Source organism: Poromitra crassiceps (genome assembly GCF_964638095.1).
Source record: "Poromitra crassiceps genome assembly, chromosome: 8".
Lineage (NCBI taxonomy): Eukaryota > Metazoa > Chordata > Actinopteri > Beryciformes > Melamphaidae > Poromitra > Poromitra crassiceps.
The window spans coordinates 28,707,902-28,726,159 of NC_139629.1; the positions used below are offsets into that span (position 1 = coordinate 28,707,902).

General features: G+C 46.0%; 1 protein-coding gene across 1 annotated transcript in view; it reads left to right on the forward strand.

Moving 5' to 3' along the window:
• The window catches only part of LOC310781784 (putative flavin-containing monoamine oxidase A), a gene marked incomplete at its 5' end in the record, with an annotated part of 73,780 nt that overhangs the window by 4,541 nt on the left and 50,981 nt on the right, over nt 1-18,258 (forward strand). Inside the window, 5 exons of the mRNA XM_083642415.1 lie at nt 70-250; nt 2,289-2,403; nt 6,477-6,634; nt 9,371-9,460; nt 11,172-11,256. Coding sequence (XP_083498541.1) covers nt 70-250; nt 2,289-2,403; nt 6,477-6,634; nt 9,371-9,460; nt 11,172-11,256 — 629 coding nt within the window. The remainder of the gene's footprint in view (nt 1-69; nt 251-2,288; nt 2,404-6,476; nt 6,635-9,370; nt 9,461-11,171; nt 11,257-18,258) is intronic.

The window sequence follows — 18,258 nt, forward strand, 5'->3', positions numbered from 1 at the left end:
TCAATGTAAACAATACAACATAACGCCTTTGCTTTACTGGTGCCAAAGGTCATCTCCTTCCTCTTTCAGCACCCAAACACACATCATGGAGCTCATCCAGGAACTCGGTCTGGAGGTTTACCCGCAATACAACGTTGGCAAGAAGGTGCACCACATGGGCGGGCCAGACGCCAAGGTCCGCACCTACAGGACAAGTATCCCCTGGCTATCCCCGATGGTGCTAATCGATTTCACCCAGATCCTGTGGAAGGTGAGAGACCACAGTGTCAGACATCGGTGGGGGTTGTTGACTAGCCTACTTAGAAAAGCACATCATCATTATTATTATTATTTTTATTATTGTTATTATTATTATTATTATTATTATTATTATTGTTATTATTTATTACACAGCAACACTGAGCACTTCACTCACTCACTCAGAGCTGCTTCTCCAATGGCCCAGATAATTCTTAAAACTATCTGACAAGGATGAGCTATAGATAACCACAAATCTCAGCCCCAAATACGAACAAAACAGAAAAGCGCTTTAATTGTTGTCTGTTCAATTTTTCATGCAGCAGCAGGAGGAAAAAACCAGATGATGACTCATTCAGTAAATTGATAGACGACGGATTAAATTAATATCTCACTCAAGATATTTCTTCAGAGGGCAATTCATATAAGCAGGCATCTTTTTAATCAGCTTTATTGTCCAATATCCTCGCCATAATGGGAATCAATATGGTGTCCCAAATGGAGGTGGTAATGACGTTCTACATTAATATAACGTGGTAATGATGTTCTACATTAGCAAAGCTGTGTGAATTTGGACTGATGGCACAAGAGCACATTTATCACACCTCATACAGTCTATGATCACACCCAACTAAGAGCACATTTATCACACCTTATACAGTCTATGATCACACCTTATACAGTCTATGATCACACCCAACTAAGAGCACATTTATCACACCTCATACAGTCTATGATCACACCCAACTAACACATTTATCACACCTTATACAGTCTATGATCACACCCAACTAACACATTTATCACACCTTATACAGTCTATGATCACACCCAACTAAGAGCACATTTATCACACCTCATACAGTCTATGATCACACCCAACTAACACATTTATCACACCTTATACAGTCTATGATCACACCCAACTAAGAGCACATTTATCACACCTCATACAGTCTATGATCACACCCAACTAACACATTTATCACACCTTATACAGTCTATGATCACACCCAACTAACACATTTATCACACCTTATACAGTCTATGATCACACCCAACTAAGAGCACATTTATCACACCTCATACAGTCTATGATCACACCCAACTAACACATTTATCACACCTTATACAGTCTATGATCACACCCAACTAAGAGCACATTTATCACACCTCATACAGTCTATGATCACACCCAACTAACACATTTATCACACCTTATACAGTCTATGATCACACCCAACTAACACATTTATCACACCTTATACAGTCTATGATCACACCCAACTAACACATTTATCACACCTTATACAGTCTATGATCACACCCAACTAACACATTTATCACACCTTATACAGTCTATGATCACACCCAACTAACACATTTATCACACCTTATACAGTCTATGATCACACCCAACTAAGAGCACATTTATCACACCTTATACAGTCTATGATCACACCCAACTAAGCACCAGAAACATGATTATCACACCTTATACAGTCTATGATCACACCTTATACAGTCTATGATCACACCCAACTAAGCACCAGAAACATGATTATCTCAGAGAAATGGTTTCAGTCGCAAATGTGGGAGGAGAAAGAGGAGTGGCGTAGAAAATGTGTGTGTGTGTGTGCGTGTGTGTGTGTGTGTGTGTGTGTGTGTGTGTGTGTCTGTGTGTGTCTGTGTGTGTGTGTGTGTGTGTTCGTGTTCGTGTGTGTGTTCGTGTTCGTGTGTGTGTGTGTGTGTGTGTGTGTGTGTGTGTGGGGGGGGGGGGGGGTAGCCTCCAACTCTTTTGTTATCTGTATCAACATGATGCTTTTGATCCTCAGTGGTAAGTCTCTCTGTGTGTGTGTGTGTGTGTGTGTGTGTGTGTGTGTGTGTGTGTGTGTGTGTGTGTGTGTGTGTGTGCGTGCGCGTGTGTGTGTGTCTGTGTCTGTGTGTGCGTGCGTGCGTGTGTGTGCGTGCGTGCGTGCGTGTGTGTGTCTGTGTGTGTGTGCGTGTGTGTGTGTGTGTGTGTGTGTGTGTTGGGGGCACTTTACACACAGATTGACAGACTGTGTGCCACAGTGTGTGTCCAGGAGCCCTCCAGGACACCCAATGCTGTGGAATTGGATAGTATGACCCTGCACTCCTACATCGAGCAGCACGCCTGGACTAGAGGTCAGAGGTGACATAAGCTTCTTCTGCCTTTCTGAACTAACCACTCTGGTGTTCCTTCTTCCTTATTGTGGTGAGAAGATACCGATCATAGAATACTGTCATTCTACACTAAGGCAGACAAAATAACCCTTCAGCCGGAGGCAGAACTCACCATCTTCGGCTGCTCGGAGTCCTCTCTCGACTTTCCCTACAGCTGTGCAACAATCTCTGACACAGGGGACAATTTTTGCCAAGACACTCATTCTGCAGGAATGGAAGTCTCCCTCTCCACACTCTTTTCAGCTGTGGTTGGCAGACATGACCTCTGTTATACGGATGGAGAGCCTCAGGTTCCTGAGGACCAACTCACTTAAGAGATTTCTAACTATATCTTATCTTATCTGATCTTATCTCATCTTATCTGATCTTATGTGTGTTAAAACAGGGCAGATCTTTCTGCTTGGCATTACGAGCCAAATTCAGGTCAGTCAGTCAGTCAGTCAGTCAGTCAGGTAACGCTTCATGAGATGCCATGTGACTTTAGCCCTTTTCCCACATGCGCTTTGTACCGCAAAATGACCGGTACGTGGTCTAATGCCTGCATGTGAGAAAGGCGCCGTGCCGGTATAAGCGCGACCCCGTCGTCGCGGAGATTTCACCACTTTCCAGCCTGTCAGAAGAGCGGTATGCGCTTTAGCGGATACTAGTGAGAAACGGGTGCAGTCATTTTCCGCGACACTCTCATGGGCGAGGTGTACACACGTTGCTTAATGTTCCAGCGGGCATAATCTAATCATTTTGCTTACGTTGCCGACAGCGAAGGCAAGCCCGGACACATCAAATGAAGCCAGTCTGTAAAAAGTGCTTCAACGCGATGCAGGTGAACGGATAAACAAGCAAACTTATTTCACCATTCAGAGTTTTGCCGACACGTCACTCCCCCACTTGCTCTGCAGTGCCGCCCCCCCCCCCCCCCCCCCACATACAGGCAATTTCGCTGATAGATTCCCACATGCGCGAGCCGAAGTGTGAAGGGAAATGTCCGATATTGACTTACAGGTAATTTTCCGGTACGCATGTGGGAAAAGGGCTTTTGTGAGATGCTGTTTAGTGAGATGGCCTCTAGAGGGCTCTCACCTACAGTATGGGCTAAATAGAGCTCAACAATGACCGCCCACATTTTTTGGCAGCTCCGGTTTCCACAAGAAAATTCCCTCTTGATTTCCTCCATAGATGTTTCAAAAAATCCTTATATAAAGAGTTTTAAGCCTGGAACAAAGCCAAGCAGCCAGCTACTGAATCATGAGTGACCATAACACATTTGACTATGAGCAAAAAAATAAAAATAAAAACGGGGTGGGGGGGGTGGTTGGTGGTGGGGCTAGTCCAAAGTATAATTCCCCCCTCTTTTCATTTTTTGTTCAGAAATGTGTTATTGTCACTTATGATTCAGTAGCTGGCTGGTTGGCTTGGTTCCAGGCTTAAAACTCTTCACAGAAGGATTTCTTGAAACATCTATGGCGAAAATGAATGGGGAATATGATGCTGATTATGATACCGGAGCTGTGAAAAAGGTGGGCGGTCGAGCTCTATGCAACTATACTGCAACTAGATACGGCTGTCACTCATATACTATAGATCACGTAAGTGAAGTGACATTTAATAACCATGCCTATAGATAAGTTAAATAATGCTCTGTAGTTCCACCGGGTTTGTTGACTACAGGCCAAACAAGCATCTACAGTTGACAGGAAAATAACTATCTCAAATGTGAGATCATCTTCATGCTGTTGGCTCTCTCTTTGTTCAGTGTTCCCTATCAGTGGCTTATTGGCTGCCTACACTGCAAAGCTGACAAGTTGTCGAGTGTTTCTTAATCTTGTTTCCAGACCAATCAAGCTTATTTCATGTTTAGTCAAATGATTTCACTGCCAGCAGATCATCTTGTTGGTTTCAATAAATTTCACTTGATACATGCCAAATTATGACATAGCCTGTGTTTGTTTGCCAGTGTAGTAAGATGATTTACTGTAGCTGAAAATATCCTGCAATAAACTTGAGACTGTAAGTCAGGATACGAGATTAATTAACTTAAAGCGGACATGAAACACTTGATCGTATGACTCTAGTTCATTTGCATTTCACCTCAGGCAAGACCGGACACTGCTTTCAAATCTGACATTTACTTAGATTTGCAAGAAGGATGAACCACATTTCACCTTTTCATGTCCTCGTTCAGTTTCTGCAGTGCACCGTACACTGCATTCTCAGATCAGTGCACTGTCCACTGCATTCTCAGATCAGTGCACTGTCCACTGCATTCTCAGATCAGTGCACTGTCCACTGCATTCTCAGATCAGTGCACTGTCCACTGCATTCTCAGATCAGTGCACTGTCCACTGCATTCTCAGATCAGTGCACCGTCCACTGCATTCTCAGATCAGTGCACCGTCCACTGCATTCTCAGATCAGTGCACTGTACCCTGCATTCTCAGATCAGTGCACTGTACCCTGCATTCTCAGATCAGTGCACCGTACACTGCATTCTCAGATCAGTGCACTCACTGTACACTGCATTCTCAGATCAGTGCACTGTACCCTGCATTCTCAGATCAGTGCACCGTACACTGCATTCTCAGATCAGTGCAATGTACACTGCATTCTCAGATCAGTGCATTGTACCCTGCATTCTCAGATCAGTGCACCGTACACTGCATTCTCAGATCAGTGCACTGTACACTGCATTCTCAGATCAGTGCACCGTACCCTGCATTCTCAGATCAGTGCACTGTCCACTGCATTCTCAGATCAGTGCACTGTCCACTGCATTCTCAGATCAGTGCACTGTACCCTGCATTCTCAGATCAGTGCACTGTCCACTGCATTCTCAAATCAGTGCACTGTACACTGCATTCTTAGATCAGTGCACTGTACCCTGCATTCTCAGATCAGTGCACCGTACCCTGCATTCTCAGATCAGTGCACTGTCCACTGCATTCTCAGATCAGTGCACTGTACCCTGCATTCTCAGATCAGTGCACCGTACCCTGCATTCTCAGATCAGTGCACTGCCCACTGCATTCTCAAATCAGTGCACTGTACACTGCATTCTTAGATCAGTGCACTGTACCCTGCATTCTCAGATCAGTGCACCGTACACTGCATTCTCAGATCAGTGCACCGTACCCTGCATTCTCAGATCAGTGCACTGTCCACTGCATTCTCAGATCAGTGCACTGTACCCTGCATTCTCAGATCAGTGCACCGTACCCTGCATTCTCAGATCAGTGCACTGCCCACTGCATTCTCAGATCAGTGCACCGTACACTGCATTCTCAGATCAGTGCACTGTCCACTGCATTCTCAGATCAGTGCACTGTCCACTGCATTCTCAGATCAGTGCACTGTCCACTGCATTCTCAGATCAGTGCACTGTCCACTGCATTCTCAGATCAGTGCACTGTCCACTGCATTCTCAGATCAGTGCACTGTCCACTGCATTCTCAGATCAGTGCATTGTACCCTGCATTCTCAGATCAGTGCACTGTACACTGCATTCTCAGATCAGTGCACTGTACCCTGCATTCTCAGATCAGTGCACTGTCCACTGCATTCTCAGATCAGTGCATTGTACACTGCATTCTCAGATCAGTGCACTGTACACTGCATTCTCAGATCAGTGCACTGTACACTGCATTCTCAGATCAGTGCACTGTACACTGCATTCTCAGATCAGTGCACCGTACACTGCATTCTCAGATCAGTGCACTGTACCCTGCATTCTCAGATCAGTGCACTGTACCCTGCATTCTCAGATCAGTGCACTGTACCCTGCATTCTCAGATCAGTGCACTGTCCACTGCATTCTCAGATCAGTGCACCGTACCCTGCATTCTCAGATCAGTGCACCATTTATTCTGCATGATGTCTTGCTATCCGTAGCTGTGTAAGCGTGCAGTAGCTCTCAGAACGCCCTCGTCACTGCGTAATGATGCGCACCGTGCTGCGCACCGTGCTGCGCAGCGTGCTGCACGTATACATGATGTATGTGAGAGAGCTATTGTGTGAAAAGCTTCCTTTCTCTCCTCTCGCAGGGCTAAAGGAGGAGATGGGGCTGTGCAGCAGAGCTGTGTTTGGCATGGAGCCATCCCAGATGTCCTTCCTCTACTTCCTCATGTACGCTGCAGCAGCTGGAGGGCTGATGCCCCTGCTGGAGAGCACTCCAGGCTCCGCCCAGGAGCTCAAGGTCAAGGTACGCACCCCACTTCCTCCCCCCACACCCCCCTGATGCCCCTGCTGGAGAGCACTCCAGGCTCCGCCCAGGAGCTCAAGGTCAAGGTACGCACCCCACTTCCTCCCCCCACACCCCCCTGATGCCCCTGCTGGAGAGCACTCCAGGCTCCGCCCAGGAGCTCAAGGTCAAGGTACGCACCCCACTTCCTCCCCCCACACACCCCCTGATGCCCCTGCTGGAGAGCACTCCAGGCTCCGCCCAGGAGCTCAAGGTCAAGGTACGCACCCCACTTCCTCCCCCCACACCCCCCTGATGCCCCTGCTGGAGAGCACTCCAGGCTCCGCCCAGGAGCTCAAGGTCAAGGTACGCACCCCACTTCCTCCCCCCACACCCCCCTGATGCCCCTGCTGGAGAGCACTCCAGGCTCCGCCCAGGAGCTCAAGGTCAAGGTACGCACCCCACTTCCTCCCCCCACACACCCCCTGATGCCCCTGCTGGAGAGCACTCCAGGCTCCGCCCAGGAGCTCAAGGTCAAGGTACGCACCCCACTTCCTCCCCCCACACCCCCCTGATGCCCCTGCTGGAGAGCACTCCAGGCTCCGCCCAGGAGCTCAAGGTCAAGGTACGCACCCCACTTCCTCCCCACACATCCCCTGATGCCCCTGCTGGAGAGCACTCCAGGCTCCGCCCAGGAGCTCAAGGTCAAGGTACGCACCCCACTTCCTCCCCCCCCCCCCCCCCTGATGCCCCTGCTGGAGAGCACTCCAGGCTCCGCCCAGGAGCTCAAGGTCAAGGTACGCACCCCACTTCCTCCCCCCACACCCCCCAGACCATTTTTATCTTTCTTACTTTGTCCAATCAGGCCAGCCTAGTCGCCAGAATAAAATGTCGGCATTGTACGTTTCTGGAATCCACGGAAATGTGATCTATGAACATTTCCAAAAATACATATCACGTTTCTAGATACATGATTTTTTTTTTTTTTTTTTTTTTTTAGCATTTTTGCCTTTATTTGATAGGACAGTAGGCAGACAGGAATGGTGGGGAGAGAAAGGGGGGATGACATGCGGCAGGTGAGCCAGCGGGACGCCGCGGATACGTGAATATTAACGTTAGACAGTGCACGTCATAGTGAATATTAACGTTAGACAGTGCACGTCATAGTGAATATTAACGTTAGACAGTGCACGTCATAGTGAATATTAACGTTAGACAGTGCACGTCATAGTGAATATTAACGTTAGACAGTGCACGTCATAGTGTCTAACGAGCAGCATCCCTGTCTTACAAGCAGGAGAGTGCCAGTCAACCCTCGAGCAAGGCACGGTTGTGTTTCTACTTTCGCTTTTAACGCCAACCCAAACCAGAACCCTAACCTTAACGAAGATGTTTTACTTGCCTAAACATAACCAAGTTGTTTTACATGCCCAAACATAACATCCTTTTTTTTTTAACGTTGGAAAGGCAGCAAGGTTTTCAAATTTTGTTTAAAATTTACGTTGACGTACATATCCCTGGTTTTTGAGATGTAAAATGCAAACTTTTTCTTCTGGTGATTGGGTTGATCAGGCTCTCTCACTCTCGCTCTCAGCTGTAGCCCGTAGACCTGCCCCCCACACCCCCACACCCCCACACCCCCCACACCCACTGCCTGTCTTCTTCCTCTGAGCACCGTTGATTCACTTCTTTTCCTCCTCTCGGCTATGATCCGTATTGGATTTTCCTATTTTTCGACATGCCTTTTCCTCAGCGTGAAGCAAATAATAGAGCACAAACGTACAGTACTTTGAAGTTTGGGTTCCATACGATGCTATTTTTGTGCCATATATTGCTTCTGAGCACCGTCTCTCCTCAAAGTGTTGGGTTACAAATATTGAAGGCTAAGAAAACGGAGGGTTCTCATGAAAGTATATGTGAACTTGTTCCTCAGCACATTCTTCCACTTTCCCCCCATCTGTTCTGCTCTGTCGACGTCTTTATTATAGACCAGATGTTTCCTGTGGGAATGAAAATAATAAAAGTGTCGGCCTCCTGTGCACCTGTCTCTTCAAGTAGATGTGCGAATTGTTCTTCTGTTCTGAGAAAAGTCATTCAAACCTCAAGTGCGTCAAATGCACAAAAGATGAAATTATCCTGTAATTATAGCAACAGTTTAAAAGGAGTTCCTGCTAGAAAAAACAATGGAACCTCAAGTGCAAGTTCAGTTTTCCCCCTGCTGCCCCGGTCCCGGCTTCACCCTCTCTGCCGATCTGGGGAGAGCCGTAGACTAGCACCATGCCTCCTCCGACATATGCACAGTTGCCAGCCGCTTCTTCTCACCTGACATCGGGGAGCTTCACTGGCAGGACGTAGCGCGTTCACGCTATTCCCACCAGGTCCTTTCCGTCCCGACCGACCAGAGGAGGCGCTAGTGCAGCGACCAGGACACATACCCTCAATCCAGACACAGCCAATCGTGCCTGTATGGACGCCCGAGCAAGCCGGAGGTAACACGGGGGGGCGCGAACCTGTGACCCTCGTGTTGGTAGGCAGGAAATATAGAGCTACACTACCCGGACGCCATCTCGTTTTGCTTTTATGTTACGCACACGGGTGTTGTTTCTGACACTACTCTTCAAGCCGTCATTCAAAATCTTGTCACTGAGAACAAATCTGCCCGTATTAAAGTGATGAGCCACCGCCTTGGGTGCTAGTGCAACTTACTTCCAGGCAAGGCAGCCCGGAGTTTGAAGCCTCTTTTGTGTCTCTCCGCAGGGCGGCACACAGCAGCTTTCCGAGGGTCTGGCAGAACGTGTTGGGTGGGAGACGGTCCGGCTGGGCGCGGCGGTGACGGCCATATGGCAGGTAGGGGACAGTAACAGCTCACTAGGGGGATTGATGAGGCGCGACACACAGATAACACCTCCCTCACAGGGGAAGCAGGCTGGCTCCTGTGAGGGGGGTGTCTGTTACGCCTGACTGTCTTCCTGCTCCCGAGCGGACAGGCCCAGTTTTTGCCACATGCATGCTAGACTATATCCAATGCTCCCCATCGCGGAAATATGCGCTATATCGCGTAGTGTTTTTATACATGCATTTGTATACATGTGTATTTGTTGATTACTATATTTCACTAGCTTAGGAGTATCTGCCACTTGACCCTGTCTACAATTCCCACAAAATATACTGCTACTACAGTACAGTACTACTATACTAAAGCTAATACCACCACCACTGCTGCTGCTGCTGCTACTGCTACTACTACTACTACTACTACTACTACTACTACTACTACTACTACTACTACTACTACTACTACTACTACTCTTCCACTACTCAAAATAGTAATAATGATTGAAATGACATCATTATGAGACCCTATTTTCGTAGCCTATGGTGACAATTAACAAACACTGTCTACTCACTGTATAGCCATACCTTTCCAAACACCGCAGGAGTCTGAGATTTTAAGGGATTACCTGACTTGTCAAAAAAAAGTGTGAATAGCAATCTTTTTTGCATCTATACTGGCTTATGATGCTACAGTATATATTGTCCTTAAAGTGTACTCTTCAATGCTGAGTGAATACAGTACCTTGTCTGGATAGGTAATTAGTGAAACTAAGGTTTAGGCCTATTCAAAGAGTAAACCATCCCCATGCAATTTAGCTTTGTTTTACTAGCAGAGGTCATTGAAATGTGCAGACAAACCACTACTACGCACACTCAGCTAGGACCCTGAAGTAGCACTGCCTCCAGATAAATTCATTCAATTGCCATTTGTAGCCCCCTGTATGTAAAATGCATAATAGCTAGGGGTGTCACGATATTTCGTCGCACGATATATCGCGATATCGAAACGTCACGATATCGATATCGTCAGAAAAAAATGATATCGTGTTAAAAAGAAAAATAATTTTTTTTTTTTTTTTTTTTTTTGCTCCTGAATAATAATAGAACAAATTTAGCAGAATCAACACGCATGAGTGAGGGGGTAGACTACTACTGGCATGGCAAAACAGCTCAAGGGGTACATAAGATTACATAAGTTTAGGGACCATTCAGCATGAGTTATTTAAGAAATAGATTGTATACTTTATTTTTCTTTCACCATGCAACAAACATTTAGTTTGTGACAGTGTGACACATTCTATTGCAAGAGAAGCATTATCTTCCATGTTGTTTTATAGTTATTATAATAACAATTTCCAAAAACAGCATTTGTTTTGTATTTTGTGTATTTCAAATGAAAGACTATTTTTCCAGTATTTTCCCAGGGCTCCCTTGAAAAGAGGTTTCGATTTCAACGGGACTCACATGGTTAAATAAATGATAAATAAATACATAAAAATTATTTACTTTTGTTAAAAAGAATATTGTTAAAATATCGTATCGTATCGTTATCGTGAACCCAATATCGTGTATCGTATCGTATCGTGAAATTAGTGTATCGTGACACCCCTAATAATAGCAAATTCTTTCAAAAATCTGTCAACAGAAAAATACACATATAAATCGGCCCAAACAGGAACACATCTCTGTAACTTGCTGTACTGTACTGTATGTGTTTCAACAGGATGGTGAGTGGGCCAAGGTGAAGACTGCCACAAACAGCTTCTCATGCAGAACTGTGATTGTCACCTGCCCCCCTCATTTAGCAGGTCAGTGCGTCTCCCACCTGTCAACACCAGAGGTCAGTGTGTGTCTCTCTCACCTGTCAACACCATCATGAAAGTCTCACTGATGCAGAAGAAGACAATCTCTCCTTCTCACTGACCACGTCAGTCAAACACTGATGCAGAAGAAGACAATCTCTCCTTCTCACTGACCACGTCAGTCAAACACTGCATCCAAGCAGATCAATCTACGATTCCCCTGATCTTATTTGGGCTTTGTGCGGTTCATGTGCCCGTGTCGTTGTGACTGGGGCTAGAGATTTGGACTTGGCCTGAGGCTAAGCCCAGGGCTGAGGTTCTGGATGGGTTGGATTGAACCGGACCGAGTTGGAGCTGCAGTTGGAGCTGAGAACTGTGGTTTAGAGTGGGTCAGTCTGTGTATCTCCGGTTGGAGTTGGAGCCCACCGGGCTGGATTTGGGCCGTGCGTGTTGGCCTGGTGTCTGGTGTGCCACGGCTCGTACACATCTCCTGATAGCAGGACTGCAGTTGTGGCTGGCTGTGGGTGATGTTGAGGTTATACAGTAGTTAGGAGGACTGGTTTGGCCAGGGCTGAATCTGAAGCTGGAGCTTATTGTGCTTGTCTGTACTAAGCTGGCAACAGATCTGTCACTCAAAGCCCCATAGTTGGAGCAGAGCCAGGATCCTTAACGAGACAGGTCTGAGAGCAGAGTTGAATTATGCAGCGTGGATTGCTCTGGCTCTGATGCCGGCACCACCCACTGGCCTTCAATCAGCGCGTGGTGAGGGTGACAGGGACTCTTAAGAGCCGAATGCGGCCCAGTGATTTAGACGTCACCTCGCCCAAAGGGAGTCAGGGATAAATAAAAAAGGGGATTGAGGACGCTTAAATACGTCCGTGTGACATGTTTTACTTTCATTTTGTGGTGCTGCTGGGTAGACCTGGGTGAACCTCAGCAGCTTCGCAGTGAGTCAGTGGGGGGGTGAAGCATAGAGTTTAACACAGACACGGAACGTACCATTATGACTCCAGATCATGCAGTCAGTGTGGGGGGGTGAAGCATAGAGTTTAACACAGACACGGAACGTACCATTATGACTCCAGATCATGCAGTCAGTGTGGGGAGTGAAGCATAGAGTTTAACACAGACACGGAACGTACCATTATGACTCCAGATCATGCAGTCAGTGTGGGGGAGTGAAGCATAGAGTTTAACACAGACACGGAACGTACCATTATGACTCCAGATCATGCAGTCAGTGGGGGAGTGAAGCATAGAGCTTAACACAGACACGGAACGTACCATTATGACTCCAGATCATGCAGTCAGTGTGGGGGAGTGAAGCATAGAGCTTAACACAGACACGGAACGTACCATTATGACTCCAGATCATGCAGTCAGTGTGGGGGAGTGAAGCATAGAGCTTAACACAGACACGGAACGTACCATTATAACTCCAGATCATGCAGTCAGTGTGGGGGAGTGAAGCATAGAGCTTAACACAGACACGGAACGTACCATTATGACTCCAGATCATGCAGTCAGTGTGGGGGAGTGAAGCATAGAGTTTAACACAGACACGGAACGTACCATTATGACTCCAGATCATGCAGTCAGTGTGGGGGAGTGAAGCATAGAGCTTAACACAGACACGGAACGTACCATTATGACTCCAGATCATGCAGTCAGTGGGGGAGTGAAGCATAGAGCTTAACACAGACACGGAACGTACCATTATGACTCCAGATCATGCAGTCAGTGTGGGGGGGTGAAGCATAGAGCTTAACACAGACACGGAACGTACCATTATGACTCCAGATCATGCAGTCAGTGTGGGGGAGTGAAGCATAGAGTTTAACACAGACACGGAACGTACCATTATGACTCCAGATCATGCAGTCAGTGTGGGGGAGTGAAGCATAGAGCTTAACACAGACACGGAACGTACCATTATAACTCCAGATCATGCAGTCAGTGTGGGGGAGTGAAGCATAGAGCTTAACACAGACACGGAACGTACCATTATGACTCCAGATCATGCAGTCAGTGTGGGGGAGTGAAGCATAGAGCTTAACACAGACACGGAACGTACCATTATGACTCCAGATCATGCAGTCAGTGTGGAGGAGTGAAGCATAGAGTTTAACACAGACACGGAACGTACCATTATGACTCCAGATCATGCAGTCAGTGGGGGAGTGAAGCATAGAGCTTAACACAGACACGGAACGTACCATTATGACTCCAGATCATGCAGTCAGTGTGGGGGGGTGAAGCATAGAGTTTAACACAGACACGGAACGTACCATTATGACTCCAGATCATGCAGTCAGTGTGGGGGAGTGAAGCATAGAGCTTAACACAGACACGGAACGTACCATTATGACTCCAGATCATGCAGTCAGTGGGGGGGTGAAGCATAGAGCTTAACACAGACACGGAACGTACCATTATGACTCCAAATCATTCCAAGATTCTCATGCACACTGCAGCATTGTTCGCAGTATTCCAGAACTCCAGAACATCACACTGTGTATTCTGTAGTTACTCACACTTGGTTTGGTAACACGTCACTAAATTAAGGGTTACATAATGCTTAATAAGCATGAACTAACCCTTAATAAACAGTTAACTAATGTGTCTAGTAAGCATTTACTAATGTGTTCATGTTAACTAGCTATTAATTTATGCGTTATTTGGTTAGGGTTAGGGCTACATGTAGTTAATGGTTAGGGTTAGGGCTACATGTAGTTCATAGTTAGGGTTAGGGCTACATGTAGTTAATGCTTAGAGTTAATAACCATTAACTAAGGGTTAGTTTAGTTAATGCATTAACTAATGCTTATTAAACATGAACTAACCATTAATTTAGTGACCTTTATTGTACAGTGTTCCCATTGGTTCTTACCTTACACATGTTTTCGCTTCACATCCCCAATTAATCATGAAGTCATTGTTTCTACATACACAAAAAGACACACACACACACACACACACACACACACACACACACACACACACACACACACACACACACACACACACACACACACACACACACACACACACACACACACACACACACACACACACACACACACACACACACAGGCGCCAGGATGAAATGACTGAGGGGGCTGTTATAACTGGCGAGGGGGCAGATTTTTTTTTTTTCTTCGATTTTTTTTTTTTTTAATATGATATTTTTATATCGTAAAACTTAGGTTATATACCCGCTATGCCTATTTCTGGACTTTTTAACCATAATAACCTCTGAAAGCGCAATAACAACACAAGAAAGACTACTATTCAAAATCAAATAAAACATTTATTTCACAGCAGCAGATTAAGGCATTAATAGAGGTTCAAGGGTTCATAGGTTCAAATTTAATAAATAGCTACATCTCTTGCCTTGTGACAACCAAAGCACAGCAAATAGCGCTTCCCTGCAAATTCTGAAACAACAGAGCTATGTTTACAGGGGGTAGCCTACATCAACTTAAACTGATCAAATTTGATGAAGACTGCAGAAACAGCAGCCTAAACATGTCAGGTACAAACATTACCTAACTGGCCTTTATAGATTAACTATTCTTTAACTCATTGAGTGCCAAGGACGAGTATGTTCGTCAATTCGTTTAGTAACGTAGAGTGCCAAGGACGAGTATGTTCGTCAATTGCGTTTTTTGACGGTGGGACGTGGATCAAAGCCAGATCCATCTCCTGTGAAAGTATGGTGGATGTTGAATGTGTAAAAGCTATTTTAGGGACCCATTAGGTGGCGACAGTGCTCTCCAGATTAGAGAAAGGCGAGGAAAAAAGAGAGAAGAAGTCATGTGGAAACGGAAATCGCATCGATATGCATGAAGCATAACGTTAGCTGTGCCTGTGAACAGCAGTCAATCTGCTGCCACAATTGAGCCCCTCCGTCTCCGCTGCGATAGCCCCTCCATATGATTTAGTTGCCGACACCAGCGTCTTTCTGAAAAGTTACATTATTCTCAGCTGGGAGCCGGCGACAGGCTGTGAAAAAGCGGGGTGCAGCGCACTTTTCAGTGCAGAGCAAACGCAGAGCAAACGCACTCGCAGCAGAGCCCCAGAGACACTCCCACGGAGGAGGAGGAGGGGGGTGGGGCACGCAGGGCACTACAGCATACAACCATTGACAGTAAACACAGACCCAGGCAGCAGGCTCGATGCACAGAGACAGGCAAACAAGCTAGAATAATCTGATGCCCACCAGCAGTAAATCAAGACCAGCAAGAAGGTGTAGGGTCTGCGCACGCAGGGGCCAGCGCTGCTGGTTGCAGCTAAAAAATATTATTTGGCCAAACAAAATTCCTTTGTTTTCACTCTTTTATTGAAGGAAATTATTTTTGAGGTGTCATTACATCAGAAAATATTAGCTTCAGAGTCAATGATGTGCTTGAAATGCTTCCTTTCAAAAAAGGCTGAATATCTCAGATTCTAAATTGAAACGTGTGTTTTTGCTGAAATCAACCTATCTTCTCCGGCTGATAACTAAAGAACGGAAAATGATATCAATAAACTTTTTTTTTGCAGATGATAGAAGAGAGTCTCATCGTTCTTTGTGCGTGTTCGGTGTTTACATAGTAATATCACATAATATTCTGTGGGCCTCGAGAAATCACTGAAAACGCTCTGAAACTCTGGCACTGGGAGCGTCCGTTCTCCAAAAGTGGCTGGCACTCAATGAGTTAAAAAAAAAAAAAAATTCAACTGAGGGGGCCGAAAATTGAACTGAGGGGGCTAAGCCCCCTTAGGCCCCCTCGTGGCGCCGGGCCTGACACACACACACACACACACACACACACACACACACACACACACACACACACACACACACACACACACACACACAATAATAATAATATTAATAAATTGAATTTATATTGCACTTTTCATTTTGACCAAATCCCAAAGTGCTACAGAGGTAAAAGTAAAAATAAAAATAATAAAATAATAAAAATTAAAAGAAAAAACATAGAGAAATAAAATAAAATAATAATAATTAAAAGAAAAACATAATTAAAAGAACATTAAAAATCACATAAAAAAGCCTGAGAAACTAAAGAAAGGCATAGAGCTAGGAGAAGGCTTTATTAAAAAGGAAAGTTTTCAGTCCCTTTTTAAAAGCATCCACCGTCTGTGGTGCCCTTAGATGGTCGGGAAGGCTGTTCCACAGACGGGGAGCGGCCGAGCAGAATGCCCGGTCTCCCATGGTGCGGAGTTTGGTCCTGGGGGGACGGAGGAGGTGGTTGTTTTTTGAGCGGAGGTTACGGGAGGAGGTTTGTGTTGTGAGCAGTTCTTTGGGGGCATGTCCATGGATACACTGATGTGTGAGCAGAGAGGTTTTGTAAATGATCCGGGAGGAGACAGGGAGCCAGTGTAGTGAGTGTAGGATGGGAGTGATGTGGTCGTATTTGCGGACTCTCAGCAGGATCCTAGCTGCACTGTTTTGAATATATTGTAATTATACAATGTGAACACACACACACACACACACACACACACACACACACACACACACACACACACACACGATGTTTGTCCCTGTCTGTCTGTGGCTCCTGGATTTATCTCCCCGTCCATCCATCTTTTATAATGAGCACCGCCATTTTTTACCTCTTTTCTCTCAGCCATCTGAATGATTGATGAACTCTTGGTTTTGACTGCATATTAGATTGCTTTGCATGAAAGGATATTGTGCGTAGAAGAGAACTGTGGCGATGTGTTGACTTTTACAAATGTGCTTAGTCGCTACTGTGAATTTGTTTCCATGTGTATTGCACATTGTGATATATATTACGGAACAAACAAACCAAAAAGCTCCTAATGAGTCAGTGGAATCGTGAATCATCACGATGTCCAGGTTAAAAATCGATTATGGACGATGGCATCGTTGTTGGGGGGGGGGGGGGCGCCAGCAGCAGTGGAGTAACAGAGGAGTGATGGTTGTTATAGGCTACTACGCCGGTTATACTATTTCATGTTGTTGTTTTTAGATTGTATAATTCTGTAATACTTCTAAAGGTGTGGCTTTAACTGCACAATTGCTTCAGCACGAGTTAATGCGTTGCTTGCTTTTCCCCGCGGCGCGCCAGACATTTATGCAATGCACGCCGCCCGCGGCTCTTATACTAGACATCACGATGTTACGATGGTGGGTGCTGAGACCATCGTCCATCGCCCCAACCCTAATGCTCACACACACACACACACACACACACACACACACACACACACACACACACACACACACACACACACACACACACACACACACACACACACACACACACACACACACACACACCGATGGCGGCGAGCTACCATGCAGGGTGCTGACGCAACCATCGGGTGCAATTTGGGGTTCAGTGTCCTGCCCACGAACACTTTGACATGCGGACTGGAGGAGCTGGGGATCGAACCACCGACCTTCTGATTAGTGGACGACCCGCTAGCTACCTCCTGAGCCACAGCCACCCCGAATACAACGTTACATCAGACGTGAGGAATAAGTGTCTTATACTAGTGCATCAACAGAATCCCTCCCTTTAACATTCGGTGCTCGGTCCACACAGGAACACGGACGCCGAGAAGAAGCCAAACTCCGACTCAACAGTTTGACAGACTTAAGGAACAAAAGCGTTCCACAGTCTGTTCAGTGTGTTCAGTGTGTTCAGTGTGTTCAGTGTGTTCAGTCTGTTCAGTGTGTTCAGTCTGTTCAGTGTGTTCAGTCTGTTCAGTGTGTTCAGTCTGTTCAGTGTGTTCAGTGTGTTCAGTCTGTTCAATGTGTTCAGTGTGTTCAGTCTGTTCAGTGTGTTCAGTCTGTTCAGTGTGTTCAGTGTGTTCAGTCTGTTCAGTGTGTTCAGTCTGTTCAGTGTGTTCAGTCGAGCCTGCAGGAGCCTGGGAAGGAATGCAATTAGACATGCGGGCCAGGCCCACATTCAGCATGCGCTTATGCAGACATCTCTGAGTCTGCACTTAATATTAACATTTAGA